The sequence below is a fragment of the Phyllosticta capitalensis genome (assembly GCF_038381095.1).
Source record: "Phyllosticta capitalensis strain CBS 128856 chromosome Unknown BKA78scaffold_4, whole genome shotgun sequence".
Classification (NCBI taxonomy): domain Eukaryota; kingdom Fungi; phylum Ascomycota; class Dothideomycetes; order Botryosphaeriales; family Phyllostictaceae; genus Phyllosticta; species Phyllosticta capitalensis.
In genome coordinates, this window is record NW_027117442.1 from 2,722,885 (window position 1) to 2,749,907 (window position 27,023).

Genomic DNA, 27,023 nt, shown 5'->3' on the forward strand with positions numbered 1-27,023 from the left:
TTAGAAGAATGACCTCTGGTATCATCATACTATACTCGCCCAGGCTGCTCTGCAAAATAAAGCCAATGCGTGCCATATGTGATGATGAAAGATAAAAAGAAAAGGATGCTCAATGATTGCCGTTTGCCAAATACCAGCCTGGCCTCAATACTTGCCACCAAAGTGCTCTTTGGCATACTGTTCGCAGGCCTAAAGATCAAGTCAGCATTCTTGTTGCTCGCCTCCAAACTATCAAAAGGAGGCGCAAGACTCGATGCGGTAATAATCGCGCAGGTTGCAGCACCGCCTTGGGCATAGTGTTGTGTTTCTTCAACAACGCCACCGTTGCTTATCTCACCCCGACTGGGAACACCTCGACCATTGCTGGCCCAAGGTCACAACGGTTCTACAACAGCACGGGCTGGTCTGACACGCGTTGAACAAGAAGTCAAAAAGAGAGAAAAGTCTGCCCAAGTGATCGCAGACACGACCGAGCTCTCCCTGCCGCAGAGGGGGGCATCTTGAGTGATTGAAGAGGAAATCTTTACCCACCTTTGCTGGTTTGCCGACCTTGGCCCCAATGACTTTCCACTTGCTGGCTTCGTATTCTTTGATAGCAGCGAGCAATGCGGCGCTCTGTACACACACGGGCAGAGGAAAGACCCGCCCTTTTGATCAGCCGAGCTCTTGTCTCCCGCCACAGTCTCACAAACAGCAGTTCATGCAATTGTCCGGCGGGCGGACGGACGGGCAGGCGGGTGGCCGACGCACACTCATATGATGCTGGTGATGGGGACTCACCTCGTCTTCGGCGAACTCGGCATAGTGCATGTCCTACAGCGTGACAGAGACACAGGTCAGTAACGTTGCGCGAAGAAGGGCCAGCAGCCATTCCATAGTCTGTGTGTATGTGTATGTGTGATTGTGTCCGAGACTTGCTCAGCTGCCTGGACCGCCGGGGAAGTGTGAATCGAGAGGAAATGGAAGGTGACGAGCGAATTCCCCGCGAACGAGAGATTGGGGGCAACGTACCTTGTACCAGTGCTTTTTCACGCTGCCCTCGGTCCGGGTGGGAAAGGTCTATACGCGCGCAGCCGTCAGTCGTGACCACGTAAAAAATTGATACGTCATTTTGTTCACGTCCTTCACCCCCTTCAAAAGCCCGCATCTGTCCCCCTTCTTTTGTCCAGATTCGCCTTCATCCTACGTCTCCCCTCACACAAAGTGGACGGGTCCGCCTTACCTTTGCAATCTCACTCCAGCTGTTTCCCGCGTCCCTCATAATCTTCAGCCGCTGCTCCTCGGCCGCCGTCCACGGCGTATTCGTCCTCCCCTTTTTCGGCGGCGGCGGCTGTACCGCCCCAGCGCCCGCCACTGCGCCTCCTTCTGCCAACATCGTCGGGTCCCCTCCTCCTCCTCCTGCTCCCGCCGGATCCGTATACGCGGCCGTTCCTGCCCCTGTCGCCGTCACGCTCGCCGGCGCAATCGTCGCCATGTTCGGCGCGAGCTGCGGCGTTGCACCAGCTGTTGCTCCGGACGCGCGTCGTTTTCGTGGGTTTGTTGGTGACCCGCCTGTCGTTGATCCGACAGCCATGGGCTGTTGAGCATACGCGGTGCCGGCGAAAGGGTCGGCTACAGCGGGTGCCGTCGTACTCCCTGCTCCTGCTGCTGCGGCAGCTTGCTGAGAAGGAGTAAAGGCACCGGGCCCAGGCGCGCTAAAGGAGTCGCCAGAGACGGTGAGCTGTGAAGGGGAGGCGGAGAGGGGTGTTGGTTTGAGGTTGCGCTTGGAAGATGACGACCTATAAGGCAAGCAAAGTTAGACCTATTGGAGACCAAGGCAAAGGTACAGTATAGTACGTGTATGCTTGTAGCGAGAGGTAAAGTGTCGTAGGTAGATTCATCTCGAGTCATGGCTGAAGAATTGTAGGCCGGAAAGTACTCACGACATGATCGCTGGAGTCGTCTCGGTCTGTTTAGTCTCTTGTCGACAGTTTGATTGCACTTGCTCCCTTTTCTGGAAAAATCTTCGTTTTGTGCTCTTATAAACGCTCTCACAATGGGGCTGCGACTGTCTTGAAGCGGCACCTTGTTAGCTCTCAAAGCTCATACTGCGCACGGCCAAATCTTTTCCCTGATAGCCTTCGGTACCGTAATTAACGGAGCGGGCCGGCTGCGGTTGAGGAGTGGATTTTAAATATGCTTGGTCGGGACCGTTGTCGTCGTTTTTGACTTTGTTCTGTTTTGAAACACCCAACCGAGGAAGAAACAACTAGACGTCGGCAGTGATCGACTGTCTGTTGGCGGCGCGCGCGGCAGGATGGTTGTCTTTTTCAATCCAGCAAGTCGTGATAGTCGTCAACGTCCGGCACCGGAAGGTCGCTATCGCTTGCGACTTGTGGCGAGCTGATTCAGCCTTGCAACTTTCCTCAACTGCGGCTCTTTTCTTGGCCGTCTGGTCGTTCGCAGGACAGGGTACTTTCGAAGTGTGTCTTCCTGGTCAAAACACCAACATGTCGACTGCACAGCTGCAGCAGGTTGAGATGGTAGCGGGGATAAGGATGTTTGGTTGCGTTGATTGCGCAAAACGTACAGTGTCAGCAAGTCAAAGGAGGGGAAGGGACAAGGGAAGCTGCTGCAGTATCCGGCGTCTGGTCGAGAAACGTGACCGACAGGGTAATTGCACTGGCAAAAACGACGGCTACTGGCGGTTAAGGTAGCGGGAGGTATTCTTTCTGGCCAGTGACGGTAGAAGATGGCGTCGCCGAGACCAACAGCGACAACGCTAGGCGGATTCGCGACCTTGACTATCTGTGGTTGTCGTTGGTAGCGTTGTTGGTAGCGTTGGTAGTGCTGCCGGCGGTGATGGACCAAGTGGTGGTGATCTTGGAAAAGCGGTCGATCACTGACGCATTTCTTTTCGATTGCTTCTTGCGCGACAAGGGGGCCGAGGGATCTCGAAGACGAAGTAATGGCCAGGAGCAAGTTGGAGGAGGAAGAGGAGAAGAGTCAGGCAAAGGGGAGTGTCGAAAATTTGGAAGATTCGAAAAGAGACGCGCGCGACACAGAGCGACAAGGCCAGAGGCAGGTATGTAGTGAGCAGAAGTCGCCGAGAACAATCATCAGCAGCAAGCAGCAGCGGGTGCGCACGCGATGATCCAAGCCTGTACGCGCAGCCAGTTGCATTTTTGCGAGCAAGGGTAAGGCGAGTAGGCCTCATTGCTCTCTTCCCCTCTGACCTGAAGACCGGGGGCTGGCGACAGTTGGACAGGGCACGCAAGCCAAACATGACAAGCCATGTTTAGGCCCCTTCCGCATTCATAGACCATATCATTCATCATTGAGAGAGGCGCGTTTCGTGTTCGGACTACCTCTGCTGTTTCTGGTGCCATAACTCATGCCTCAGGTTGTTGTCTCTGGGCGCCGGACCGAACTCGTATACAGAGTTGATGCTGGCGGGACATGATACAAAACCTGCCGCCAGTGGATTTGTTCCTACCTGCTGTGCAATCTGGTCGCTTTGCCCAAGCACGGGTCTTGCCTTGGGGCACGCGGATTCCGGCTAGCCACGCACGCGAGCGGTGCGCCGGCGCATAAGCATGGCCGGCGAGCAAGGCCTACCACTCGCTGGGCGTAAAGAATGAACATGGGGAGGGTCTAAGTGTAATTGAGCGGACGGTGCGGAGACTCTGTGAGAAGGGAGGGGAAACGAGGAACATGTGTTGTGGGCAGAAACAGACACAGGCAGATTGTTTCCCTCTGGTTCCGTATCCCGTCCGGCAGACGAGTACTGACTGGATCGGAACCGTGCCAAAGGGTGGCGCTCAACTGCTCTCTGGTCCTGGTCGTCCGTCGTGGCTTGTTCATCATGTTCCCAGGGTGCCGGGGCGCCGTTTCCTGCTGATGTTTCTACCGGACAGCAGCAGTAACGGAGACACGGGATTTTGCCTGACGGAAGCTGGGAAAACGAGGTAGACGATACCGTACGCCGACGTCTTGGGATGTGTGGTTTTGGATTGTGAGGGGTGGGCGTGCGGGGTAGCTCTTGGAGGGTGGTGGCGGCTGGGGATTGGGCCCGTGGCCTTTGACGGTGCAAGCGATAGGACGGCGGGCGTTGTTGCAGCGACGACGCTCGTACTCTCGCTCACGAGAGAGAGAGCATGCAGGCCAAACTTGTCGTCGTCACGCGCTCCCGCCAAAGCCGCAGGCGCAGGCGCGGGCGTCGCCGAGCCGTGAGATTCTTCATGCAGCGCGACAGGCTGGCTGAGGTTGTGCGGCCTCGGGTCGCTGAGGTCAGAGAACAGCCCTACGAACGGAACGGAGAGAAGAAGCAATGATTTGGGAGGGCGGGCGTATTGTGTAGCAAATTGCGACCAAGGTGACGACGGGAGAGGGTTGTTGTGGTGTTGGTTGTTCGGAGTCGGAAGAAAAAGTAGTGGCCGCTCCCCCACACTCTACCGTAGCTCGTGCTGCAACTTCTCTCCTCCTACCTCTCCTCCACGCCATGTCGCCTCCCGTCGCTCATCATCACGGCATCATCATGCTCTCCAGCCTCGTCCAAAAAGCACGCCCATCGATTGGCTACTGCGTCACCGCATCTGACCCTTCACATGTCGACCAAACACGCCGACGTCTTCGCCATGGCAATGCTGACCAATGCCTCTCTCGCCTTTCGCCGCAGCGGCAAACAGCGCCTGGTATCTAGCATTCGTTGTCAGCAATCGGGATGGCCATTCTTGGTGACATTTGACGTCCTGTTTCCTGCCGCCACACCTTTCGCGGACCCTTGAGACGGCCGTGGTGCCACACGTACGTTTGAGCCTCGTCGCTGCCAAGAAGGTCGACCTCACGCCGTCGAAGGAGCGGACAAGGGGATTGTCTGCCTACTATTCCATCTGAACCAAAGCACGTCGAAGGTCGTCGGGTGCAATGCCATCGGTCGAGACACGACTTGTTCTTTTCCGACGCTTCTTCGCTTCAGTTCCCGTTAAACTTTTGGCACGCACGTTGCTTTTGCGCCTGTTCCGTCTCACCCCAGATGTAGAGACCGCGCTGCACTTCACCTTGGCCCAGCGACAATGACCTGCCTGGGGTTAAAAAAGAGACAGCACAGACAGCGCGGCCCGCAATGCGGCCAGGCTTCCAAGGTAAGGTAGGTGTAAGATTTCAGATATGGTTATATTTTGGCTGCACACCTGTTTCTCCATTCTGCTAGCGCCCGGCGCATCAAGGCTTGTTCATCGTCAAGGGTCCGCAACTGGTTCATTCGCATCAAGTGCGGATACGGAGGCTCTAACCGTTTGGAAACTGCCTCCAGCCCTCCTCAGAACAGCGACACCCTCATGCGCCCGTGCTTCAGCTTGCCCACGCTTGACTGCCCGCGCTTCCCAGGATGCCCCCCAGCCTAGTATTCAACCGCCTCGCCCTACTGCCGGGACCCCCAGCCGCACTACTCGAAGCGGAAGTGCGAGAGACACAGCTTGGTCGAATGCGCGCCGATCCCGAGGTTTGCAAATCCTTGGTTTTGTTGCAGCTCCTGGCCGCATGGCTGTTTTGGAAACTCAACCTACATCAAGTCTTCTCTCCAATCATGATGCGCCTAGGACGCTCTTGAACCGGCCGTCAGAACAATCTTAGCTTGCTTGGTCCGGCGCCGAGACTGTATAGTTATATATGCACCCGCCTTTGCCAATCTCTCTCCTCTCCAAAACGACTAAAGTCATACTGTCCCTCTGTCGGTTGAGGATTCCGCTCCAACTACACTCGCACTCGTTACAAACCCACTGGTTGGGTTCATCGAAGTACATTGCTGGCCAATTGATACTCTCCCAAGACACCTCCTGGACCTTACCGACCTGAACAGATGGCGCATCACCGCAGAAATCCCTCCATAGCATCTTTCAATGAACTGGAAAACCCCTCCCTGTTGAGATCCCGCAAGATGTCAACTGGAGGTAACAGGTCATGGTCTGAAGAGGAGGTCAGTGAAGCCAGGGACCATCTTGATCTTGGCTAACATGTCGCAGGAAACCTATCTTCTTCAGACACGCATGCAAAAGATGCCTTACAAGCATATTGCACAGCATTTAAAAAAGACTGAATTGGCTTGCCGTCTTCACTTTCACCAACTGAGCCATGGTTCGCACCGCCGAAAACGAAACGCCTCTATCTCTTCCTCCGGCACTGGCGTCTCCATGGGCTCCACCGCCGACAACTCTCCTCGCTCGCAATTCTCCCTTCCCAACGACTTGGTTGAGGAGCCTCAGAACATCACGCCCCCAAGACAACAAACCCCAATGACTAGGCAAAGTCCGATGCATCCAACCCATGTGGACATGTCACCTGCCCAGCAGCAAAAGATAATATTGCCTCGTCTGCACCCACGGCTTATCACTCCTCAACAATCTCCAGAACCCCGAGCTGCTCTCCGCGTTGACACTAGCGTGGGAAATCCTAGACCCGGATACCCCTTCCATCATCACGGCTTCGCTCCTGCTGGCATGCAGCCGATGCGCATGTCGAACCCAAGCTCTCTGAGCATGGACTCGAGACTTTCGGATTCGCGTTCGCACAGCCCCATGTCTTCAGTTGGACCCATTGACACCGCTCGCCTACGCTCAATATACGAAGCACACCGCTCGGCTTTCTGGGCCACCATTGCGGCGGATTACGGCCCTGATGTGTCTGCTGCGCAACTTGAGGACATTTGGAAACGCGGTGGAATGAAAAGCCCTCTCGTACCCAACGTTGGTATGGGAATCCACGTCCCAAGACCGCCTACACCCCCAGAAGCTGAAGGAGTGAGCCCGATGGAGTCAGGAAGACAACTGCATGCACCACCAGCTCCAGCAAGATGGGCTTCGGTGAATAGTGCAGATCGAAGACCTCTTGAGCGGACACTGAGCGAGCAAAGCGTGCCAGTTGCGGCGCTGCTTACGGAAGACAGGAATCCCCGGTAATGGGAGAAAGAGATTGGGAAAGGGCGTTTTTTGGTGCAAAGGAAGGCTTGCTCTTTGCCGATTCAGTCACAAAGGGGTTTCAGGAGTTGGATACAGGTCTTGCGTTCGGAGGACCCTTGCTTGTCCTTGACATTCATTAAGCAGCAGTTGGAGATGGTTCTCTTCTATGGCTTCTCGCCGCTCGCTTGGGCTTAATTTCCACCTTGTATAATTCTTCTACAGCATTGTGGTCATACGCCATCGGGCGGTCAATTCTACTTACGAATCACGATTTTTGGTTCCGAAGATGAGCGCACAATCAAGAAATCTGGGAAAGACGGGTGACTGGGATGCGGCATTGAGAGGATCATTCGATCTTCGCTTCACCTGCCTGAGGAGCTTAGGAAAAATTAGAGATTGGGGTCGGAACGCAGTACCAAAGAGATGGGATCAGATGTGACGCATGAACGAGGCGGTCGACGAATCTCCCATACTCATCCGGGTACATCATCAGCGGTTTGAGAGACGGTCACCACAGCCGACGGCCTTGGCAGTCGTTGATGGTCAGCTAGTCGGCATGCCGGTCTCCCACGCTGTCCCGCCATCACGACATCTGACAACGTCAACAATCCCTCAGCACCCACATCGGCCTGTCTCTGTGGCCATGTACGGCATGACTTGCATGGTCGGCCGGAGTTGTGCGTCATGAAACGATCCGCCAGCCACGCTCCGTTTTAAGTCGAGTCGTTGCGCTAGCTGCTCTCATCCTTCGTTCGTTCCTTTGACGCAGACGCCAAGCCAGCCACCCCGTGAACCAAAACGGCCACCTGGGCGAGCGAACCAGTCACGACAGCCAGATAGTCAGCGGGACGTGCAGCGTGTCGAAGCTAAACGCAACGGCCTCTTCCCATCGGACATGCGAGGCCCACTGGCACGTCCAAAGCATCATGACGGAAAGCTTGGCCAAGACTTTTCGAGATTCAAGCATCTCAAGTCGAGACAAGCTTTTCTGGAGAGCTTGGAGGGCAACTTTGAAGGGTCTGGCTGAATGCCGTTGGTTGTACGGCTTCTTCCAGCAAAGCATTCAGCTCCTCGCTCGCTCTATATCCCACCAAACGCGAATACGACTACCACGGAGTCCTCTATTCCGCCCCTCTCTTATCTCACCGCATATTCTTCGTCCACTCTCTCCCACGCCGACAAGTAGCAAGACCAAACCCTCGCCAAGCTCCAACCAACTCTTGGCAGCTCGTCCACTAGCACCTTAGCGCCCGCAGTTTCCAACTTCCTCCCACCCTGCGCTGCCCGCTTTCCGCTACCTTAACACAACCCCTGCTAGCGGCCGCGCTCTGGTCCCGGCCAACCCCAACCTGGCGTTAGTAGCAAGTCGCCAGCCAAATTGGGCCATGGTTGGTCTGTCGGCGGGTCGGAGTTGTGCAAGATTGGCGAGGATGGGAACGCAATGGCTCGGAGAGGGGAGGCAGAGGCGTCGCACGAGCGCCGTCGCGCTGAAACGTGGAAGCGTGGGAGAAGCAGAGCGAGTGGACCTACTGCTTTGGTTCTGGGGGAGTAATTCGCGTTGGTGTCGCGCGCGCGCTCGCGCAAGGCATGCCGCCGCCGACGGCGGCGGCGGCGCATGCGCGAGGATCAAGGTTGACTGATTGTACCTTGTTCTTACGATCTCGTTGGCCGCGCGCGCAACAACCTCCAGTCAGACAGTCCCTGAGGGCGTCCCGGCAGACGGGCTGGATTGTCACGTCAGTGTCAGCGGAAAGCTTCCAGCGCGAGCCGACCTTTCTTTTGTCGTGGAGGTGCTGAGCTGAAAGAATGACTCGCATGGTTGGTTGATGCTGTTTGCTCAATAGACAGTAGTGGGCTACAGCCAACCCGCCGTCCACGCTGCCTGCAGCATAACGGCGGGCTCCGCTCCAGCTGCTTTGCGCGTGGGCATATGTACGTGGCAAGCAAGCAAGCAAGCACATCAAACGTCTCGACTGAGTACGTAAGTAAAGTGTGTACGAGTGGGTCGATATAAACTTCTGACCCCATGCATGCATCCAACGGTACGGAAGATCCCTCCCTCCCTACATACATCCATACGTACAGCAGCAGCAGCTTCGCTCCCTCGGTCCTGCGTCTGTCTCCCTTCGCAACCCACGACGCACCCCACAGACAAGTCGAGTAGTTGCATCTTCTTACGCACCTCCTGGGACCCCTTCCCCCATGGCTACCCGCCTGCTGGCTATCCGTCTTGCGCGCGCATCAAACAAGACGACCGACGCCCCTGCCCCCCGCACTTGTGCACCTCCACACCTCACTTCTGCTTGACTCTGACGACATCCCCACGTGTTCGCTTCACCTGCCTCACGCTCTTCCTGCCTGTCGAATCCTCCCTCCATCCCTCGCTCCTCCGCTCCTCCTGCCTTCTTTGCTGAGGCAACTCCAACGGCCCACTACATATCACGTCACCTTTTCCATCCTCCCAAACCAGATGAGCACGTGGCCTTGTGCAGCTGCTGCACACACTTGCGACGTTTTGATCGAGGAAGCTTGGCCGAGCGAGTGCAGTGAGTGACACAGGAGAGGAAATGGGGGAGGCTGGGAATGCAAGTGACGCAAGTGAGGTTTGCTCCTTTGAGGGGTGCCAAGTTTGGACGCAGTGGGTGGGGAGGGTGGTGCGAGTTTTGCGAATGGAACTGATGGCAAAACTTGATTACCAATGCTTTGCGACCAATCCGAGGGCGAGGAGTACGACAGAGATGGGCCAACGAGGGGGCTGGACTGGTGGCAGGTGTGTACGAGAGGCATTGATGTGTTGTGTTGATGATTTCGTGGCCAGCTAGGAACGGGTTGGTTGGGGACTCGACGTGTGCACGCGCAAAGATGCATCACTTTCTTGGTATGTTCTCGTCAACACACCCACCGTCTTCTGTTTGCTTTGCTTATTTGCTTGTCCCGTCGATGACGAGCAGCAATGGCAACTTGGCAGAGCTTGGTGTGATTTCGTTTTCCCAGCGCCATGTGAGCAGAGCCCCAAGGCGAAGAAGTGACCGACCCAGAGTCGGGTATACCCGTCGCCAGCCACGCAAGTGCCACACAATTCAGCAAAAGCCGTCAACTCCCATCGGCACACTGCATCTTGGCTCCTCCTTGGAATGCTTCGCGAAGACGCAAGGTCTCACACAGAGACAAGAGAAAAAGGTTTGGAGCCGCTCGCACGAGGACTTTGCAGTTTCAGTCGTGAGCTCCCTCCGTCACTTGCAGGTCTTGGCTCGGGCCTCCCCAAACGAGAGAGAGATGAAATGAGCCTCAGCAGCAGTTTCGTTGATTGCTGCGTGTCAGTCTCGGTCCTGTCCTCCTGAGTAATAGTCTCGCAGTCATAGGCTGGCAGCAAAGCGACCAGTCGCGAGGCACGCAAAAAAAGAAGGAATCATCCCGTCGCCGGTGGGTCGGTCACTTGGCTGATACTTGGCCTTTTAGGCACTGGGAGGCATGGGAGAGAGGCCAAGAGGTTTCGAAGTCTTTGTATGGAATATGACACCTGCAGCAACGATATGCAGAGTAAACTGACGTTTCGCGGAGAGATGGTTGAACGATCTCTTTGGGATGAGGTCGCAGGCTTGGGATTTTGGAATTCCTGCGGGAGAATGTGTGGTGGAACGTAGAGTGAGGCTGGTGCAGGTGGGCGGGCTCTGATCTCACGGATTCGACTGACTGTTGAACAGTGGCTGGGGAAGTGGGAGATGGAAAAATCTTGGATGAGCAATGTCATCCAGCTCGGGACATTGTCTTTGGATCTCTCCACTTGAAAGATTGGCCTTGGCAAGATTGGTCAACTGAGTTTCCCTCGACGCGTATGGTCGAAATTGAGCTCAGTCTAGGGGCGTTGCGGCAGTCACCTCATCCGCATCCAGGGGTGACTCGCCCCCTGTGAAGATTCAAGATGCCCTCGACGAACTTTTCCAGAACAAACCAGCCCTATGCAAACGGCTCTGAGAGCAGGCTCTTTTGTCCGCGCGCACTAAAACAGCGGCATCTTGCCTCCCCGACCGCCAATCTTGTCTCTTCATGGACACTGTATGCGACTAGCCTGCCTCCTGAGGCCCGAGAATCGGCGAAAAGAGGACGCAACCCCGACGACGCTTTGAGACCAAACAGCCGACGGGACTTCAGACACGACCAACTCGTCCCCCACTAGCACCGCCAAGCGTTTAGAGTCTCTGCAGTGGAAACGCGGGTTCCGTATCGAGCATCTAGTCGAACTGCTTCCCGCCGCTGGTGCAAGAGCTGTCTCGCTTGGCCCGCCTCCCACCTACACCACATTACGTAGCCTACTACCACACCGCCGACACAGCTTCCGCAGTAACAAGCATCTCACTGCTGCTGCCAAGTGTTTGGAGCGGAGCGCCAGCGCGGCAAGCTGGACCACTCAGACGCCGCATAAAGACGCTGATCGCCAGCTGGGCGAAACGACGAGCCTTTGATTGATCTGTCGTGATTTGCATGTCCGGATCTGAGGCCTTGCTTTCTCTCATGACGGCTCAACCGTCAAACTCTGCCTTTGGAACTACTGCTGCCAAGTCTTGGGAGAGGATCCCAAGTGCCAAACGGCAGCCCACGTTTTGCTCTTTTCGCCGTGTCTCGAGTGGCGGCACACATCTCCCACTACTGCTCGAGCGTCGTGACCGTTGGAATGACGTCGACGACTAAAAGCGAGATCCGAAGGACGGGACATGTCCGGCTCGCAGGTCGTGACCAAGGGGGTCACTGATCCTGAAGTCGCTGAAGCCGACTCCTCCAGAGGATGCCAAACTTGCAAAGTGAAGACAACGACCCCCTTCTCGTTCAAACAAGCTTTTGAGCCTCCTCGGCTCGCGCGTCCCTTGTCCAGCACGCAATAACCGGGTTCCAAGCAAGATTTGAGCGCCGCTCGCCAACTGTCCAGTCGTCGGGCCTTGCCATAATCACAGGCGTTTGGCGAAGCAAGTGTTTTACTCTGCCGGGCCCATCCGGGGGACAAGAGCCAGCCCACACCAACCCAATCCAACCCAGCTCTCTCATTCCCGGCGGTACTTGGACAAGGCCAGGTACCTTCCCCTTTCATCGACGCAACCCCTCGAACAGAACCTCGACCCGATTCGCTGCGCCTGCTAGTGCTCATCTCATCATTCATGCCATCGTCGAACGTCGTCCATGCCTTGCTTGGCCTTGAACTCGCCACACTACACACCCGTATCCGCCCACCCCACCCAATCAGCGCACTGCTTACCCTGCTGCTCGCATTGAGCCGCTCGCCATACGTCCAGACCCTGAGATGCATGGTGGGAAACGCGCCGTGCCTTGCCGTAGGTAGCAAACGCCTCACTTGTCGTCCGCAGAATTTGCGTGCTTGCGTGCATGATTGCAAAGATGGAACGACACATGGTGGCGGTCTTGGGGGGGGGGGGGGGGGGGGGGGGGGGGGGGCTCAGAAAGGAAGATTCAGGAGGTAGACAGCAGTTGCTCATCCGCACGCGTCAGACGATCCAATCAAGCCCGTCGACCGCTTACCTTGGTCAATCGACGCGTTTGGTGGACAGAAAACAGGTTATCTTTGATGCCGGAGAAGCTCGATCAGCCCCGCTGACTCTGACTGACTGCCGTCACTGCCTGCCAATTTCAGTAGACGCTTCCTCCCCTTGCAACGGCCTGGAGGTAAGCCGCGCTACCCACCCCTGACGTGCCCTGGCCACACTCCCGTCTCCCTGATTGCTTACCGATAGACCTTTTTCCGGCATGAATTAGACAATCAGGCTGTGAGGATGCAAGACGTCATCTCACGTTTGTCGACCATCTAGCAAGCACGCAAGCAAGTAAATGCACCAGCTACGACGCGGAACCCAACATGGCAAGAACCATAGCAGTAGTCATTCTTCGTCCGCTTCCCGGCGAACCTGCCTGGGTACAGAACGTCGGCTCATCTCAGTTCAGCGCAACTCAGCTTGGCAATAATCTCCCCTCCCCTCACGTCACTGCTTATATCCCCCGCGGCCTGCATTCGTACGAGCAACAGCAAACCGACGACGTCAGGATCGGGGTCGCGCGAACATGGTACTTGTACATCAAGTGCCGAGCGCCGCAAAGCGAAGCGAAACGCGGTAGCCTGGCCGTGCTAAACACCTTATCTTTGTTCCTTCCTTCCTTTTCCTCCCACTCACCGCAGCTGATAACCCAGGCCGGTAAGGCGAGGTGCAGGTATGAAGGGGGGTTGGTTGATTCGTTTCTTACTGTCTGACTGGCTGGCTGGTTGTCTAGCTGGCTGCCAGGTCAGTCCAGTCAGGAACTCAGGATTTGGTCGCCAAGATTGGTGGAGATGTGATGAATGCATGTTGGCGAAGCAGAGGACTTCGACCAATGGCTCGCTCTCCAACGCGCTTCCGCTTGGAGAGTAAGGGGGCAGTAGTGAGGTACCTGGGAGGTAGCGTGTTCTGGGGCGCGCGTGGGTAGGTGCCTATGTACATGTAGGCAGTTTCGGCCCAGTCGTGCTCCACCCCACCTACATATGTACCCACCCCCTTCCCTTCCCGACCATCCCATCCATCACGTCGCCCTCCGTCGCGTCGCGTCTCGTCACGTCTCCTTTCCTCGCGTCACCCACGCGCCTCCCTGTCCCGCTTCACCAGGTGCTGCCTTGCCCCTGTATCCCCATGCCTCACTCCCGCCCCCCTGACCCCCTGCGCCACAACATCGCAATGTCGCAATGCCGCAACGCTGTACATACGCCAAGGCGGGAACGAAGGCCTTAATGACAAGCGTGCCGGGGTTGGTTTCTCAAATGTGCGATTCCTGTTGCGTTTGAGCCGCGCGCGCGCGCGCGGACGGTGCTGGTGGTGGTGGTGGTGCGAAACCTCCAAGTGAGGCTGTGCTGCATCAAGTGTGTGCACATCCGCGGCCACGGCGGCGGCGGGCCGGCTGGATCGGCTGGCTGGGGTTTGTTTCGTTGAGAGAGACCAGACGACATGGCCTTTTTTGTGCAAGTGGTCATGGTCAGACGAGTGCCCGGCGGTGCGTTGAGGTGGGCTTTTGCCGTCGGTACGTGCGGGCGGTGCTGCGGGCGCCGGGCTATCTGATAGGTGTTTGCGGAGGAGTTTGGGTGGGCAGAGGATGGAGGTAAGTGATATGGAATGTACCTGCGCATAAACTCTTCGCCAGGCCAGTGGGCTCCTCGTCTTTGGTGTTGTGGTGTTGTCTTTGTGAATCGTGTGGCACCCCTACCTGTGAAATCGATTGAAGGATGGATGCAGCGAGCCAAACGGCAGCGGAAACGGCAATGAAGCCACAAGCGAGATGGAAAGTGAGAAATAAACGGAGCATTAGACTAAAATCAACAGCCCGCCCAAGGTTTGAAGAAGCGTACTTCCATTGTAAGTATGCAAAGAAGTAAAACATAAAAACAACAACAATGATGATGATAACGGACATGTGGCGTCCGACTCGACATGTATCCACTCCGTCGCATCCTCTCGAGTCCAACGAGGACGAGTCGACTTGGTTGCACTTTCAACACCAACCAGCAAAAGAGTCGAAACAGCAACTCAAAAACAACGACAAAAAAACCAGCATCCACTCCAAAGACTCCCGAATACGCCGGCCTTGCCCACCCAGCCCAGTCCGGTCCAGTCCGGGCCCCCAAATCAGCACGCCGACCCAAACAAAGTCGGCCAACTTTCCGTGTGACTCCTCGAAGAGCATATTCTGTGTGTCTTGCCATGATTGCATCCGTTCCCGGGATGAACGCCTGGCATATGTGGAAAGAGAAAACAAAACCCAGCGCAAGAAATGTGGTGAAAAAGGCTATGCGTGCTAAACAGCATACGGACAGCGGCGCTTCTCCCTACATGAGGCAGCGGATGGAAGCTGAGAAGAGTAAGATCAAGGGATGAGTAGAAGGGAAGCGAAGCGAAAGGCAAATGGTTGAGTGCAGAAGGAGAAAAGAAGAAGGGTAGGCAGAGAAGATCAAAGAATGCAAATGTGAGGTCAAAGCTTCGCCGCCCGGCGAGAGGTGACGAGACCATTCTCCTTTCTTTTGCTCACCGAGTTCTACCTCCACACGCCCTTCTCTGCTCTCACGCTTCCGCCAGTCCCCGCTCGTGCTCCACCGATACGCATGGCCCGCGCATCCAAGCCCGGTCTGCCGCGATCCTCGCTCAACGTCACGCGCCTGGGCGCCGGTCCCGGTGCGCCACTTTTGCTGATACTGCTGCGGCGAGTCTGTGGTGGCGACTTGACGTTTCGCGTTCGGATGTTGCCCGTCGAGGCGGTTTTGTGGTGGGTGGGACCACCAGGAAGGCCGCCGTTGGAGCTTCGACGCATCGACGTCATGGCTGTTCGGATGCTGCGAGCGGCGCTTTGATCGTTGGAGACCGAGTCGAGCCACGACTTTTCGTCTTCGGAGCTCTGCGCTGAGCCCTTGTCCGACTCGTTGGGGGTGTTTTCTGCGGACGAGGTTGGTACGGCGACGTGGTGCAGGTGAGAGCGGCCGAGGGTCCGGTTTCCTTCGGTGTCGCGGAGAGGCGATGTTTCCGAGTCGGATGAGAATGCAGGTAGAAGAGATTGAGGCGATCCGGATCGAGCCTTGGACAGAAATCCAGTTTGGAAGCGGCTGTTGCGGCTTGGTTTGATGTCGAGCGTGTTGAGATCCGGAGGAGCTGGGATGGGAGACGAATCAAGGCTTGTGCGGATTGGAATGCTCGAAAGCGGAGGAGTGCCGGAGCGCGATGAGCTGTTGGACGGCGTGTAGTCAAGTGCCTGTGGCGTCGCCTGGAAGTCTGCAAGAGCACCTTCCTCGACGTCGTCCCGCCAGCGTACGCCTCGCTTGACAGCCTTGACAGGAGACTTTTTCGGCGTGACTTTGATGCCCTTCCTCGGCGCACCGAATTTTTTACGACGAGGAGAGGACATGGGCTTTGCTGGTGACTGGGCTTCTCCGAAAACAGGAGCCGGAATCTTCATGGGGGACGGACCCATCAACTTGGTTGGATTCCTTCTCTTGGGCGTGCCCTTGCTGGTTGGCGGAAAAGCTTCTATGACTGGAAGACCACCGTCTGGTTTGATGACCTGAGAAGTTGCGTCGGAGCAAGAGCTGATAATCTTGCCCAGCATGTCTTTGGCTGCCTTGACGGCATCTTCTTCACTCATGGTCATGATTTGACCAAGAATGGCAACAGTCTCGAAATGCGCCTGCAGCAGAACCTGAACAACAGCCGCATCGCCTCCTCTTTCTTGCTCCAGCACAGCCATGTAAGTTTCCCTCTCAGCGCATGACCTCAGGAGTTCTGCCTCCCTCATCAAGCTGGCAACATCGCTGCCACAGTTGGCACTGTCAGTCTCCCTAAGCTGTCGAATGCCAGTCTGCAGAGCCATGTCCAGCGCGCGGTCCCACGAGCTTCTGGCCAGTTTTTGGTGGTAGTGTTGTCTGGTTGCCTCCAACTCTGCTTGGATACCAAGCGCCGTCTTGCGCATGGCTAAAAGGCTCCTGGGAGGCTCCTCGTCCTCTCGCTGCTCACAGACCGTGTCAAATCCAGCGATCCAGGCCGAGATCATCGAAATGCGGCGCTCAACTTGTCGCAACTTCCTCATCGTATTACAGTGCTCTTGCTTCTCGGCAGCACAATTCTCGTATGCTGTGCGAATCCTGGCAATGCCGTCCTTTGCAATGCCCTCCCTCTTCTCGCCTGCTTTCTTGAATTTCACAAATGCGCTGCCCTCAAGGTCCTTCATCTTTTGCTGCATTTCCTCAATCAATTGTCTCTGCTCATCAATCTTCTTGAGATAGTCCTTGACGTGGCGGTTGACATTGAAAACGTTCTTGGTGACCTTTGTCTGGATGTTCTTGGCCCGGTTTGCATAGCGCAGTGTATTTTGACTCTCATCAAAATGAGCGCTCGAAGGACTGACACAAACAATCATGACAGTCTTGCAATTGCCGCCAAGGGAGAATTTCAAGAGCCGAGTAAGTTTGGAGTTTCGGTAAGGTACGTGGCTGTGTTTGCGTACGTCGCACAAGGCATTAATGCAGCTACCGAGCGCGAGAAGTGATTTGTTGATGTTGGCACCTTCGACAAGACGCTCGCCGCGGTTCTTCGTGGCACTAGCACGCTCGCTACCAGCCAAATCGATGATGCTCAGAGTGGCCATGGTGTGAGGTTCGTTGGCCCCGGCATTTCGGTCTTTTGTCGAGACATTAACTTGAAGGACGGCATGCGAACGTGAAGAAGTTGCGTTTGCTTCAGTGGGAGACATTGTTCGCCATTGATTTCCCTTGATGATCATTTCCATGACTTCGTTGACCTGATCCAGTCAGTACGCGAGCTCCCGTATGTGGACAACGACTCACATTATTGGGGTGGTGGCTGGAGAGTCCTCCAACTGACACGGTTTGATTGGCATCCTCTCGCAGTGTCAGTCCTGCCTTGCTGCCACCTGGCACAAGCAGATCGCGAATCGTTTCGTTGTAAATCTCCAGGTACGATAGGGAGATCTCGGCCTTTTTTGTTTCCTGCAAGTCCGATACCCTCTCAAAAAGCTCCTGCATTGTCAAGAAGATGATTCCTGGCTGTTGCGGTGTGCCACTGTCCTTGTTAGACTTCTCCAACCATTCGAATTGTAGGTAGCATACGTGATTGTGTGGGTCTTTCCGCATCCAGTCGCGCCATAGGCAAAGACTGTCGCATTGTATCCGTCCAGCACATTGTCGAGCAGCGGTTTCGTGGTTGCTTCGTACACGTCGCCTTGGGTGGTATTTTGGTCGAAGACTTTGTCGAATGCAAAGGTGACATCTTTGACCTTTTTGCCTTGAGGTACGACGGAGCGGGAGAAGCGGTGGACGGGATTGTCTTCAGGTGGATCGAAAACTCTGAAGGTAAACATTGCAGTCAGCTTCGAATGCTCGACGACAAGCACACTGAAGATGGTGTACATGGAGCACATACAGACATCTATCATCGACGACCCTGATGACGGATCGCAGGCCTTTGGAATGGAGCTTTGGGGGAGCAGCTGCGAGACTACCGTCGCCCAAGAACAGAGGCCCATCGTCGGTTTTGACAAGCTGAGCAGCCTCTCTGATGGTGAATGGGCGGACGCGGACGCATACGGATATGGATGATGCGCCGTCTGCCATTTTGTCGGTGGGTGGGAGATGGGGTGACAAAAAGAGGCAGCTGTCGTCGTGTGCAGCTTCAAGAGTCGGTCGTCGCTGTTGAAGAGAACGACGACGGCGGGCGCGCGGTCCCGGACCCCTGTCCTTGCTGCTCCGTTGCCAGGGCACCCACCACGTCGGTCCAACCCGGCGCTTCTTGCGAGTTGCAACAACCTTTTGCTCAACTCTCGAGTCTTAGTGTCTTTTTGACTCGCTATGCCGCGTCGAGTCCTGTCTCTATCGAAGCCCCTTTTGCCATTGTTTGATGCTCCCGAGGCCGCCTGCCGCATCGTCACAATCAAGACTGACCGAACAATTCTCCGGGGAACACAGGCGCGGTCTAGTCCACATTGGGCCAAGCGCCAAAATGTGGGGGACCTGCGTTAGCGCGCTTGGACCCTGAGACACGTTGCTGGAGAGAATCGTCATCACCGCTCTCCGCGTGATTTGTATCACGAGTTCCTCAAGCAAGGGACATACTTGGCCTCGAGAAGACGTTTCGAGAAGGGAGACCGAGAAGCAATGACGTAGACCCTACAGCCAAGTCTCCGTTTCTAGGCTGTGCCTCAGCATCACTTTTCACCAAAGACGCAGAAGCACAACGGATGAACGAGAAAGGACTGAGAAAAAGAGAGACATACAGGGAGTTATCTTCTAGTAGACTGCTGCCGCATCAGTAGCACACCGGCATCCATTCCAAAAGAGCACCACAGCTGGACAGTCATTGAGGAGATCAACAACTCGAATTTGGCACATGAGATGGGATGGAGAGGCCCATCAAGCTATCACATCAATGGAAGCCTTGCGTGAACATTGATCGTGGTCGCTGGAGTGAAAGATGCCCATGGCAGACGCTGACATGTTTCCAGACACAGAAACATTCGCATAAGCGCCATCAGCGAGGGCAGCCGCAATGTCGTTGTGTGAATCTCAGACGGATGTTGCCTCAGAAATTTATACCACCCATCTGGCAGCTTCCGAACGTCATGACACGCAGCGCGGGAAACACCAAAGCGCTTAGGGAGATGCGGTGGGGCTTAATCTGTTTAAGCGCTGAGAATCACCAGGGTGCCTGTCCTGCGGGAAAAGCTTGACTGTCTCCCGTGCCTGTCATGCGCGCATCCCGATTCCAAGAAGAGGCATCCGAGCCGTCTCGTGTATCTCGAAAACTGCATGGCCAAGGTCGGCGCCTATATGCCATTGTTGCTACTCTCGCGACCCGCTTGGAAGACGTAGGACAAAGAGTGGACGCCTTGGCGGCAACGGCACCGCGCCGACGCGAACCAAAACAATGCATGTTGCTATTTTGAAGGTTGCGCTCGGATGATGATGAAGATGTTGATGTTCGAGACTGTCTCATTGTGCATGTCGTTGATGGCCATGTATCCAGTTAGCAATCGGCACGTCCTGATCCTCCGGGAATAAAGCTCCACAGCTGCACAAGACCACTTTGAACGGCTTTCATGGTGGAGCTCTGTTTGTTTGAATAAAGTCTGGGAAGCCTGGAGGTTGAGTCGTCGTCGACGAGAGGTCAAGAGGAGCGGCGTGGCTGCCACGAGCGACTGGTGCATCCGGAGCCAATCATGGCAGGCGAAAATTACCCGCTTGAAACCATGGCGGCGGCTAGGCGCTGGTGCCACAGCCAACCTCGCTCCATCAACACCACCTGCATCGACGACGTCCACCGCTTGTCTCTGCGAATTCTGCCCGTCGTCACTCTCTCTTACACTTCTGACACAATCCACTCTCTCCCTGCAGCCTGCTGTGCCTTGACAACCGCGCTCCTTCCTGCAAAGACTTTTTTGACAAACACTGACAGCCACTGGTACCGCTGGCATCAGTTGAGTCGTCCAGGATGACGATGCTGGCATCATTCGCTTCGCTCGGAGAGCCTCATTTTTGTCGAGTCCGGCCGTGAGCCGATCTGAAAATGACCAAGAGTGGCCGTGGTCACATCCACCGGGCCGCCTATTCCTGGTCTTCGACTGCCAACATTGGCCGATTCCGAGCGTCGTTTCAATGTTTCTGTAAGTGCTAGGGTCCATGCACACCATTTCCGACATGAGCAGAGAGATGCATAGTCTTGAGCCAACCGCTCCCCTCTCGGGACAATGTCCCTGGCAGCGGTCGTCGGACTGTCTCGTGGTCAAAGAAGCACTCTCAGTCGACAGTCGCACTGCATGCGCGCCTCTCATTGGCCCCCAAGGCCGTCTTTCCGACAGACTTGATTCGACGGGCGGCCTTTGTCCATTCTTAAGCCTCATAGACCCGCCCCATGAGGCGCAACCGCCCTTTGTCTCTCGCCGCTTGTCTCCCTCGGCACTTGTTTCGTCAGTGCCAAACAATGTCATTGACCACCTAATACTCTTTGTCTGTTTTCTCTTTGTTGGCATTGTTCTGCTTCTTGTCGTGCTGGCCCTCGACGCATATATTGAATGTGAACTGGATTTTCACTTTTACTGTTTCACTTTTCACTTCCTTCGGATTCACTGTATATCAAGAACAGTCTTCACACAACCCTAGAATCGGAACGAGCTGGACTCCTTCTACCAAACAACAACTTCAAACCGACCCTCGACCCTCCTCGCCTCTCTCCATCCTCTTTAAAACCCACAAAATGCGTCCTTCTTCACTTAGGCTCGTCGCCGCCTCTCTCCTCGCCGCGCAGGCGTGCGCTCACACCTGGATCGAGCAGCTTGCCGTCATTAGTGCCAACGGCAGCTACGTCGGCAACTATGGATACCCTCGAAACTACATTGCGCGCACCGACCCCGGCTTCAGTGGCGACAAGGCGCAGTACCTCTTGCCCACGGCGGAATCTGGACGAACCCGTATCAATGGAAGCGACCTGCTCTGCCGCGAGTCGCAACGCAAGCAAAGCCAGTCGCAGAAGTGGCCGCGTCTGAACGTCGCCCCCGGCGGCTACGTCGCCATGAAGTACGCTGAGAACGGCCACGTCACGCTTCCAAACAACCAAATCGGCAAGCCGAAAAAGGGCGGCACCGTCTTCGTCTACGGCACTCTGGAGCCCAAGGACGACGAAAAGATCATGGACGTCTTGAAGTGGACGACTGACGGCTCTGGTGGCGACAAGCGCGGCAAGCTCCTAGTCTCGCAAAACTTTGACGACAACCGCTGCTACCAGATCAACAGCAGTCCGATCTCGACTACGCGCCAAAAGGAGTACCCTGACCCAATTCCCGGCCAGCCCGGCACCAACAACGAGCAGTACTGCGAGACGGACGTCAAGATTCCCGAGGACATTAGCAGCAGCAAGCCCTACGCTCTCTACTGGGTTTGGCAGTGGCCCACCGCTCCCAACATGGACCCTTCTCTCCCAGACGGCAAGGATGAGTGGTACACGACATGCTCGGACGTCAGCGTCAACCAGAACGCGGCCAAGGTCAAGACCTTCCAGGCCAACAGCGACAAGCAGCAGTACAAGCTCGAGCAGCAAGACCCGCAGACCACGGCTCCTGGCTGGTACAAGGACCGCAGCGCCCTCACCACCGACGTCTGGAAGGGCATGGTTGTCTCCACTTCAAGCTCTTCGGCTGCTGCCCCCGCCGCCACAACTCCAAGCAGCGCCGCCGACTCGTCGTCAACCCCCACAAAGAGCACCCCGTCCACTTCTGCCGGAAACAACGACGGCGCAGGAGGCTCCAACAACGGCCCTGCCACAGTCACCGTCACCATGACCGGCACCCCCGTCCCCGCCGCAACAGACCTCATCACCGTCACGCGGACGGTCACAGCCGGAGCTGGCGCAGCAGCACCCGCCGTCAACACGTCGACACCCGTCTTCTCGCCCATCGACCCTACGTCGCCCAGCCGCGTGCTCAAATCACGCATCGTCGGCCGCCGGCCCCAGCCGGAGCCCCAACCCGCAAACATTGGCTTCATCGGCGCACAAACGTCGGCATCCGCTTCCTCTTCTTCTCTCGACGGCCCCGGCATGAGCTACATGAACCCCGCCGCGCCGCCGCCCGACTCGACCGGCTCCTGCGACCAGGCGTGCGTCGACGCCGTCCGGCAAAAGGGCAAGCTGACCAGCTACACGGGCGCGGCGGCGACGACAACTCTCCCTTCAAGCGTCGCCGCTCTCGTCGTCGTCGTCGTGGCTGTCGCGGCCGTCTTTGCGTAGACGACGACGGCACCCGCACGTTTGGATTGAACCGAACGACCTTGATGAAGCGGGCGTTTGTTTGGCCTTTTGAGCTTTTTGTCGGTTGCTCGCATAGCACGTACGGCGCGCGTCCTTTTCCCCGTTTTCTCGCGTCCGATTCGTCACGTTTTTTGGGCAGGGCTGGCTGCATGCATGGCATGGGTTTGCATGGCATGGCATAGAACGGCGTTGATACCCCATCCTTCCTTCATTGCTCGCGTTGTCTTTCCTCACAACATCGTCATCCCATCCTTCTACCACACACGCAAACCATCCCTCTCGTTCAGTTTGGCGGATACAGTCATCCTCATTCCTTTACTTCCCCTCGCTCGCTCGCTCGCTCCACCGCGTGTCCTGGCGACACGCACGCCTCATTCTTTTTCGTTTTACTTTTCCTTCAAAGATTGGATCCCGCGAGGGCAGACAGCTGGGCAGACAGACAGACATGGGCTAGGGTACATATATATATATATATATATATATATTTTTCGGCACGTCTTTACATGGGAGGAACGTTTTGCAGCAGCGAGAGACACGGATATGACTGAATGACAAAGATATTTTTATCTACTCCTGCTCTACCTTGTTTGCCGTGGATGGATGGATGGAAGGACGTGACTGCGATGGATTTGTATTTTGTGCTTCTTCTTCATGTTTCTGCGGCTGCGCTTCCCGCTCCTTGCTTGCCTTGCCTATGCGGTTGCTGAAACCAAATGATGGCGAAATGTCCAGCAGCAGCAGCATCAACATCGCAAGACCAGAGCAGAGCAGAGCAAAACAACTACACAGCCTGCCTCATGGGAAGCAACAGCAACAGCAGCAGCACGCCATCCATCACTGCGATCCATCGACACGTTCACAGACATCAGAACCGCACATCATCATCAGCGGCAAACAAGGGCAAGTGAAGCAATCAAAATGATTTCTCTCATTCTCCTTCTCTGACGCCGTAGATGACAGCAAGACGACTGTACTGTACTGTAGCAGGCGGTCGTGAGCCAGAACATCCGTCACAGTCGCATCAGTCCCTGGAAGCAAGGCCTCATGCCCGCGGCTGCCTCTGCCTGCCCCTACCGAAAAGCAAGAAGAGGGGGGATGGAGAGATGCAAAAGAGATTTTAAGCAAAGCACAATCAGGTATCCGAGCCGATCCGATCCGTCAGCAGCAGCAGCAGCAGCAGCAGCAGCAGGCCATCCGAGGAGAGGAGGGAAACACAAACACATCAACGCCAGAAAAATGTGTATGAAGAGAGCAAGCGAATAATGCTGCCGCTTTAAAAAGTCGAGCCGAGCAGCGTCTGGAAAACCAAAAAGAAGTAGGGTGGAGTAGAGAAGAGGGGGTGCCTGTTGACAGACGGCGCTGTCAAGAGAAGAGAGAGAAAGAAAAGCAAGGCCGTGGCATATGGTAAAACAAGAAACTCTCGCCATGGATGTACAGACAGTCGTGGCAAAAAGAAATGCAAAAAAAGGTAATGTAGAAACAAGAAGAAGGTAAGAAAACAGGTATCGTGGTATCATAAAGCTCCAAACATCCTGAACCGACCGTCCCAACCGTACATGCCATCCTTTTTTTCGCCCGACAAGACCCGCCCGTCACACAACCCATCCCAAGCCATCCAACTGCCCGCAGCTACAGCCCAGTCTAATTAATTTCGTCCCATTACACGCTCCCCGTAGTTATAGGCCCCACTAGAACCTGTATCCCGAATCCGAAAAGAAGATGGGGTCGTTCAGGATGCTGCTCATGGGGTCGAAAAAGTCGGTCGTGTAGTCCGCAAACGGGCCCGGGCCAGCGGGGGCGTTGTTGCTCGACAGGTCCGCGCTGCCCATGCTCAGGCTGTTGTTCATGGTTGGCAGAGACAGGGTTGGCAGGTTCGGGTCCAGTGACGTGGGGACGGAGCTGGGCACGACGATGGACGAGGTTGGTGCAGACGAGGTGACGGAGCTGAGCAAGGAGGATGCACTGAGGGGCGTTGGGAGGTGTGGGTTTGCGGATGCCTGCGGTGCATGCTGCTCGCTGCCCGAGACGGATGCGTTGGAGCCGCGGCCTGGAGGAGCGGGCGTTGTGGACGATGAGGTATCGGGGTCGGTGGGGTTGGCGACAGCTGCGTCGAGGTTGCTGACCTTGCCCCGGAACTTTTCGCGCCAGTGCCATAGCGAGTCGAAGACGACAGACATGCTCATACGACACCGTACCTTGAGTTGAATGTCGCCTGCGCCGTTGTTGCCGCCGTGTGCTGAGCGGAAAGCTTCGACGTCGGCATGCTTGGGATTTCCTGAGCCGCTTGCCTTCCACAATTGAGCCAGGACTTCGGCAAGTCGCTGCGGTAGGTCGTTGCCACGGACGGAGGTGTTGCGGATGCAGTTGATGAGCCGCGTAAAGTTGGATCGGGAGGCGGAGAGCTGAGGCTGAGGGATCGTGTTGGCAAAGTTGGAATTGAGAAGGCGGTGCAGCGTGAAGCCAGACGCAACCATCATTTGCGTGACGTAGTTGGTCGTGTAGGGAAGGGAGCCGGCTTCGTCGAGGCTGAAGATGGACTCTAGGAAGACGTTGGTAGCCAGGAGAAGATTGAGCAAATCCTGGTGCCAGCCGTGCTCTTGCTTGTTGAAAAAGGCATAGAGCTGCAGGTTGAGCCGCACAGCCCTGAGGTGGAGCAAATCGAATTCTAAATTGTCAGTTGAATATCTAGCTTTGGACATGGAAGTGATGCTGCGCGGCATGACGTAGAGAAGACTTGGGGAAATGAATAGATTGGTATTTTGTCTGGCAGGGTTCGCAAAATACTCTGGATACCTACCAGTAAAATTGACATGCCTCAAACGAGCTTCGAGATCATTCAGATTGGTCGTCTCGTAGCTGATGAGGATGGACTTGTCGTCGTAGAAAGATCGGCTCCCCGAGTCGCTGTACAGCGCCTTGGTGATTCTCGCGGCGGAGCGCTCGAGCATGACATGGTTGACGAGGCTTTCGGGCAGCCTGTCCATGTGGTCGTGTTCGAAAGACAATGCCGAGTCAAAGAGGGTAGTCGACGGTTGGCCGCTGGCTACCGAGACACTGTTCCACGTGTTGGCATCGACATACGCTAAAGGGTTCAACGACTTACCAGTGAGCGACGGTGTTGCACACGGCCCACGTGGATAGACGATCTTTAATCTCCTCGTCCCTCAATTGGACATGAGTCCGCGAGAAATCTTGAGCATGCGAGGGCTGATGCAGGCCGTGGTGCATTGCCACCTGCATCATGACACCTGAAAGCATAAAAGTCTCGTCAACGGTTGTGTTGCTCGCGGGGAGCGGCCATGTGCACAACAGGCACAGTGCCTTGACAACATGGTAGTTTTGCGGGACCTCGGAAATGTTGGTCCATACGAGTGCACGGTATGCGGGGGTCAACTTGTGGATCAGCCTCTGGTCGTCTTGGAAGTTGCGGTCTTTGGGATAGTGCCGTGCAGCGACGACGAGTATGGTCCAGAACAAGAGCTTGGACTGGCTCATGTACGTTTCGACGCTCTGGGTCGAGTCGAGCAGAGGGAGGAACGGGTGGTAGTTGGCAAAGTACTCGGCGAAGAGGTCCTCGGCCTGTTCGGCGGTGACGTACACGGGCCCCAAGTTGTACGCGTGGTTTCGCCCAGTCGACTCATAGGCTCCGCCAAAGCCGTGCTTGAGGCTGACGAGCGACGAGACTGCCTCGTCGTGAGATCCTCCTGGGTATTGTTGCTGCTGGCCGAGGAAGTTTTGGAACATGGATGGCTGGTTGTTGTCGTGAGCGGGCATGGCCGGTGGTGGTGCGGCGGAAAAACCGGACGACGGAGTCAGACTCACACCCAACGACGCGAGCTGCTGGCGCAGCTGCGTTTCCCTCTCCTCGAGCTCCTTGACTCTAGCCTTGAGATCTATGGCCTCGCGCTCCATTTCTGCGTGGCGGCTTCGTTTTCCGACGCGCTTGAAATTGGCCGAGACCTGGCATGTGAGGTTTTGCTTCCTGCATCGCGAGCAGGGCGTGAAGGGGTCTTGGACGACGTCGCATTTCAGCTGGAGACGGGGTCAGAAGAGACAATCGAGGGATTGGGGCGGAGGAGTCACCTTTTGCTGGCGGCACTCGTTGCAGGCGCGCTTCTGGGCCTGCTTCTTGACGCTTGACTGGTCGTCATCATCGTGCTGGCTGCCGGGCGAGCTCTCGAAGCCTGCAGCCGACTGGGAGCGCTTGACGCCATGGCGCGGGGTCGGCGGGCTGTTGTTGTTATGGTGAAATTGGGCAAAGTGAGAGCCGTTGGTGGGAGAGGTGTGAGCCATGGCGCGAGGGTTTTGTCTTGAGCTGGCGGCCGATGTCGCTGTCGCTCGCGTTGGTCGCGGGTCGCGGGGTCGAGGGAAGAGTCGAGGGTTTTGGCGGAGTGAGGCTCATGCAACGCAACAGTCGAGCAGCAGCAGCAGCAGCAGCAACGCGGCAGAAGGTGGATTGAAGAATTTCCCAGCAACAGCGTCCGGCGCCCTGGTGGATTGCCAGACGAGGACCACGGGATTGCCATAGCTCAAGCTGCATTCGTAACTCGCGACGCCATGACTCTATTGCCCGAGCCAACACTCTTCACCAGTCTACAAGCCCTGCAGAATGTAGCACTCAAGCCATGGCCACATGTAAAGAGTCACCGCAGCAGCCTCACACAGCAGTGCAGCCTCGTCACCCGCAGCCTTCACACACTCCTCTCCCTCCCTCTCCCTTCGCCCCCAATCCAATGTCCACCTCGCCTCGCCTCACCGCATCCGC

The 27,023-nt window shown here is 56.1% G+C and overlaps 11 protein-coding genes across 11 annotated transcripts; 4 read left to right on the forward strand and 7 right to left on the reverse strand.

The window, feature by feature from the left end:
• Positions 1–31: 31 nt before the first annotated feature.
• Positions 32–2,208, reverse strand: BKA78DRAFT_126252 (uncharacterized protein). Its single transcript, XM_066882517.1, has 6 exons — positions 1,923–2,208; positions 1,223–1,778; positions 1,012–1,059; positions 751–813; positions 532–615; positions 32–189 (listed from the first exon to the last, which is right to left on the reverse strand). Exons 1-6 carry the CDS (start codon positions 1,925–1,927, stop codon positions 145–147), a joined length of 801 nt encoding a protein of 266 aa, XP_066745919.1. The 5' UTR covers positions 1,928–2,208; the 3' UTR covers positions 32–144.
• A 2,707-nt stretch (positions 2,209–4,915) lies between these two features.
• On the forward strand, positions 4,916–5,803 carry BKA78DRAFT_126306 (uncharacterized protein). The gene has a single exon (XM_066882518.1). It carries the CDS (start codon positions 5,149–5,151, stop codon positions 5,611–5,613), a length of 465 nt encoding a protein of 154 aa, XP_066745920.1. The 5' UTR covers positions 4,916–5,148; the 3' UTR covers positions 5,614–5,803.
• Positions 5,804–5,917: 114 nt separating this feature from the next.
• BKA78DRAFT_352324 (uncharacterized protein) lies at positions 5,918–6,935 on the forward strand (the record flags this gene model as incomplete). The annotated part of the gene is made up of 2 exons (XM_066891335.1): positions 5,918–5,956; positions 6,003–6,935. 2 exons carry the CDS (start codon positions 5,918–5,920, stop codon positions 6,933–6,935), a joined length of 972 nt encoding a protein of 323 aa, XP_066745921.1.
• Positions 6,936–8,321: 1,386 nt separating this feature from the next.
• On the reverse strand, positions 8,322–9,172 carry BKA78DRAFT_126316 (uncharacterized protein). Its single transcript, XM_066882520.1, has one exon. It carries the CDS (start codon positions 8,969–8,971, stop codon positions 8,462–8,464), a length of 510 nt encoding a protein of 169 aa, XP_066745922.1. The 5' UTR covers positions 8,972–9,172; the 3' UTR covers positions 8,322–8,461.
• Positions 9,173–9,940, reverse strand: BKA78DRAFT_126315 (uncharacterized protein). The gene has a single exon (XM_066882519.1). The coding sequence runs from the start codon at positions 9,801–9,803 to the stop codon at positions 9,375–9,377; it is 429 nt and encodes a 142-aa protein (XP_066745923.1). The 5' UTR covers positions 9,804–9,940; the 3' UTR covers positions 9,173–9,374.
• Positions 9,941–14,392: 4,452 nt separating this feature from the next.
• Positions 14,393–14,836, forward strand: BKA78DRAFT_295068 (uncharacterized protein; the record flags this gene model as incomplete). The annotated part of the gene is made up of 1 exon (XM_066886429.1): positions 14,393–14,836. One exon carries the CDS (start codon positions 14,393–14,395, stop codon positions 14,834–14,836), a length of 444 nt encoding a protein of 147 aa, XP_066745924.1.
• Positions 14,837–14,993: 157 nt separating this feature from the next.
• Positions 14,994–18,075, reverse strand: BKA78DRAFT_250305 (kinesin family protein; the record flags this gene model as incomplete). The annotated part of the gene is made up of 4 exons (XM_066884554.1): positions 14,994–17,243; positions 17,290–17,524; positions 17,572–17,808; positions 17,885–18,075. The coding sequence occupies 4 exons, from the start codon at positions 18,073–18,075 to the stop codon at positions 14,994–14,996; spliced, it is 2,913 nt and encodes a 970-aa protein (XP_066745925.1).
• A 1,319-nt stretch (positions 18,076–19,394) lies between these two features.
• BKA78DRAFT_369237 (uncharacterized protein) lies at positions 19,395–20,598 on the reverse strand (the record flags this gene model as incomplete). Its single annotated transcript, XM_066892655.1, has 1 exon — positions 19,395–20,598. Exon 1 carries the CDS (start codon positions 20,484–20,486, stop codon positions 19,395–19,397), a length of 1,092 nt encoding a protein of 363 aa, XP_066745926.1. The 5' UTR covers positions 20,487–20,598.
• Positions 20,599–20,710: 112 nt separating this feature from the next.
• Positions 20,711–21,478, forward strand: BKA78DRAFT_249062 (uncharacterized protein; the record flags this gene model as incomplete). The annotated part of the gene is made up of 1 exon (XM_066884439.1): positions 20,711–21,478. A coding segment is annotated over one exon (768 nt), but the record flags the coding sequence as incomplete, so codon positions are not given.
• A 1,776-nt stretch (positions 21,479–23,254) lies between these two features.
• BKA78DRAFT_126349 (uncharacterized protein) lies at positions 23,255–23,861 on the reverse strand. The gene has a single exon (XM_066882522.1). It carries the CDS (start codon positions 23,773–23,775, stop codon positions 23,329–23,331), a length of 447 nt encoding a protein of 148 aa, XP_066745928.1. The 5' UTR covers positions 23,776–23,861; the 3' UTR covers positions 23,255–23,328.
• Positions 23,862–23,946: 85 nt separating this feature from the next.
• On the reverse strand, positions 23,947–26,551 carry BKA78DRAFT_295072 (uncharacterized protein; the record flags this gene model as incomplete). The annotated part of the gene is made up of 3 exons (XM_066886431.1): positions 23,947–25,312; positions 25,362–26,290; positions 26,342–26,551. The coding sequence occupies 3 exons, from the start codon at positions 26,549–26,551 to the stop codon at positions 23,947–23,949; spliced, it is 2,505 nt and encodes an 834-aa protein (XP_066745929.1).
• Between the last annotated feature and the right edge of the window lie 472 nt (positions 26,552–27,023).

What these genes read in the sequence shown, in the direction of transcription:
- BKA78DRAFT_126252 (XM_066882517.1), bottom strand. An exon ending in ATCACCAGCATCATATGAGT is followed by an intron (nt 616 to 750) that starts GTGCGTCGGCCA and finishes GTGTGTGTACAG; the next exon opens with AGCGCCGCATTGCTCGCTGC. An exon ending in AGGTCGGCAAACCAGCAAAG is followed by an intron (nt 190 to 531) that starts GTGGGTAAAGAT and finishes CTTGATCTTTAG; the next exon opens with GCCTGCGAACAGTATGCCAA.
- BKA78DRAFT_126306 (XM_066882518.1), top strand. Translation starts at nt 5,149, where the DNA reads ATGGTTATATTTTGGCTGCACACCTGTTTCTCCATTCTGCTAGCGCCC.
- BKA78DRAFT_126316 (XM_066882520.1), bottom strand. Translation starts at nt 8,971, where the DNA reads ATGCATGCATGGGGTCAGAAGTTTATATCGACCCACTCGTACACACTT.
- BKA78DRAFT_126315 (XM_066882519.1), bottom strand. Translation starts at nt 9,803, where the DNA reads ATGCATCTTTGCGCGTGCACACGTCGAGTCCCCAACCAACCCGTTCCT.
- BKA78DRAFT_126349 (XM_066882522.1), bottom strand. Translation starts at nt 23,775, where the DNA reads ATGATACCACGATACCTGTTTTCTTACCTTCTTCTTGTTTCTACATTA.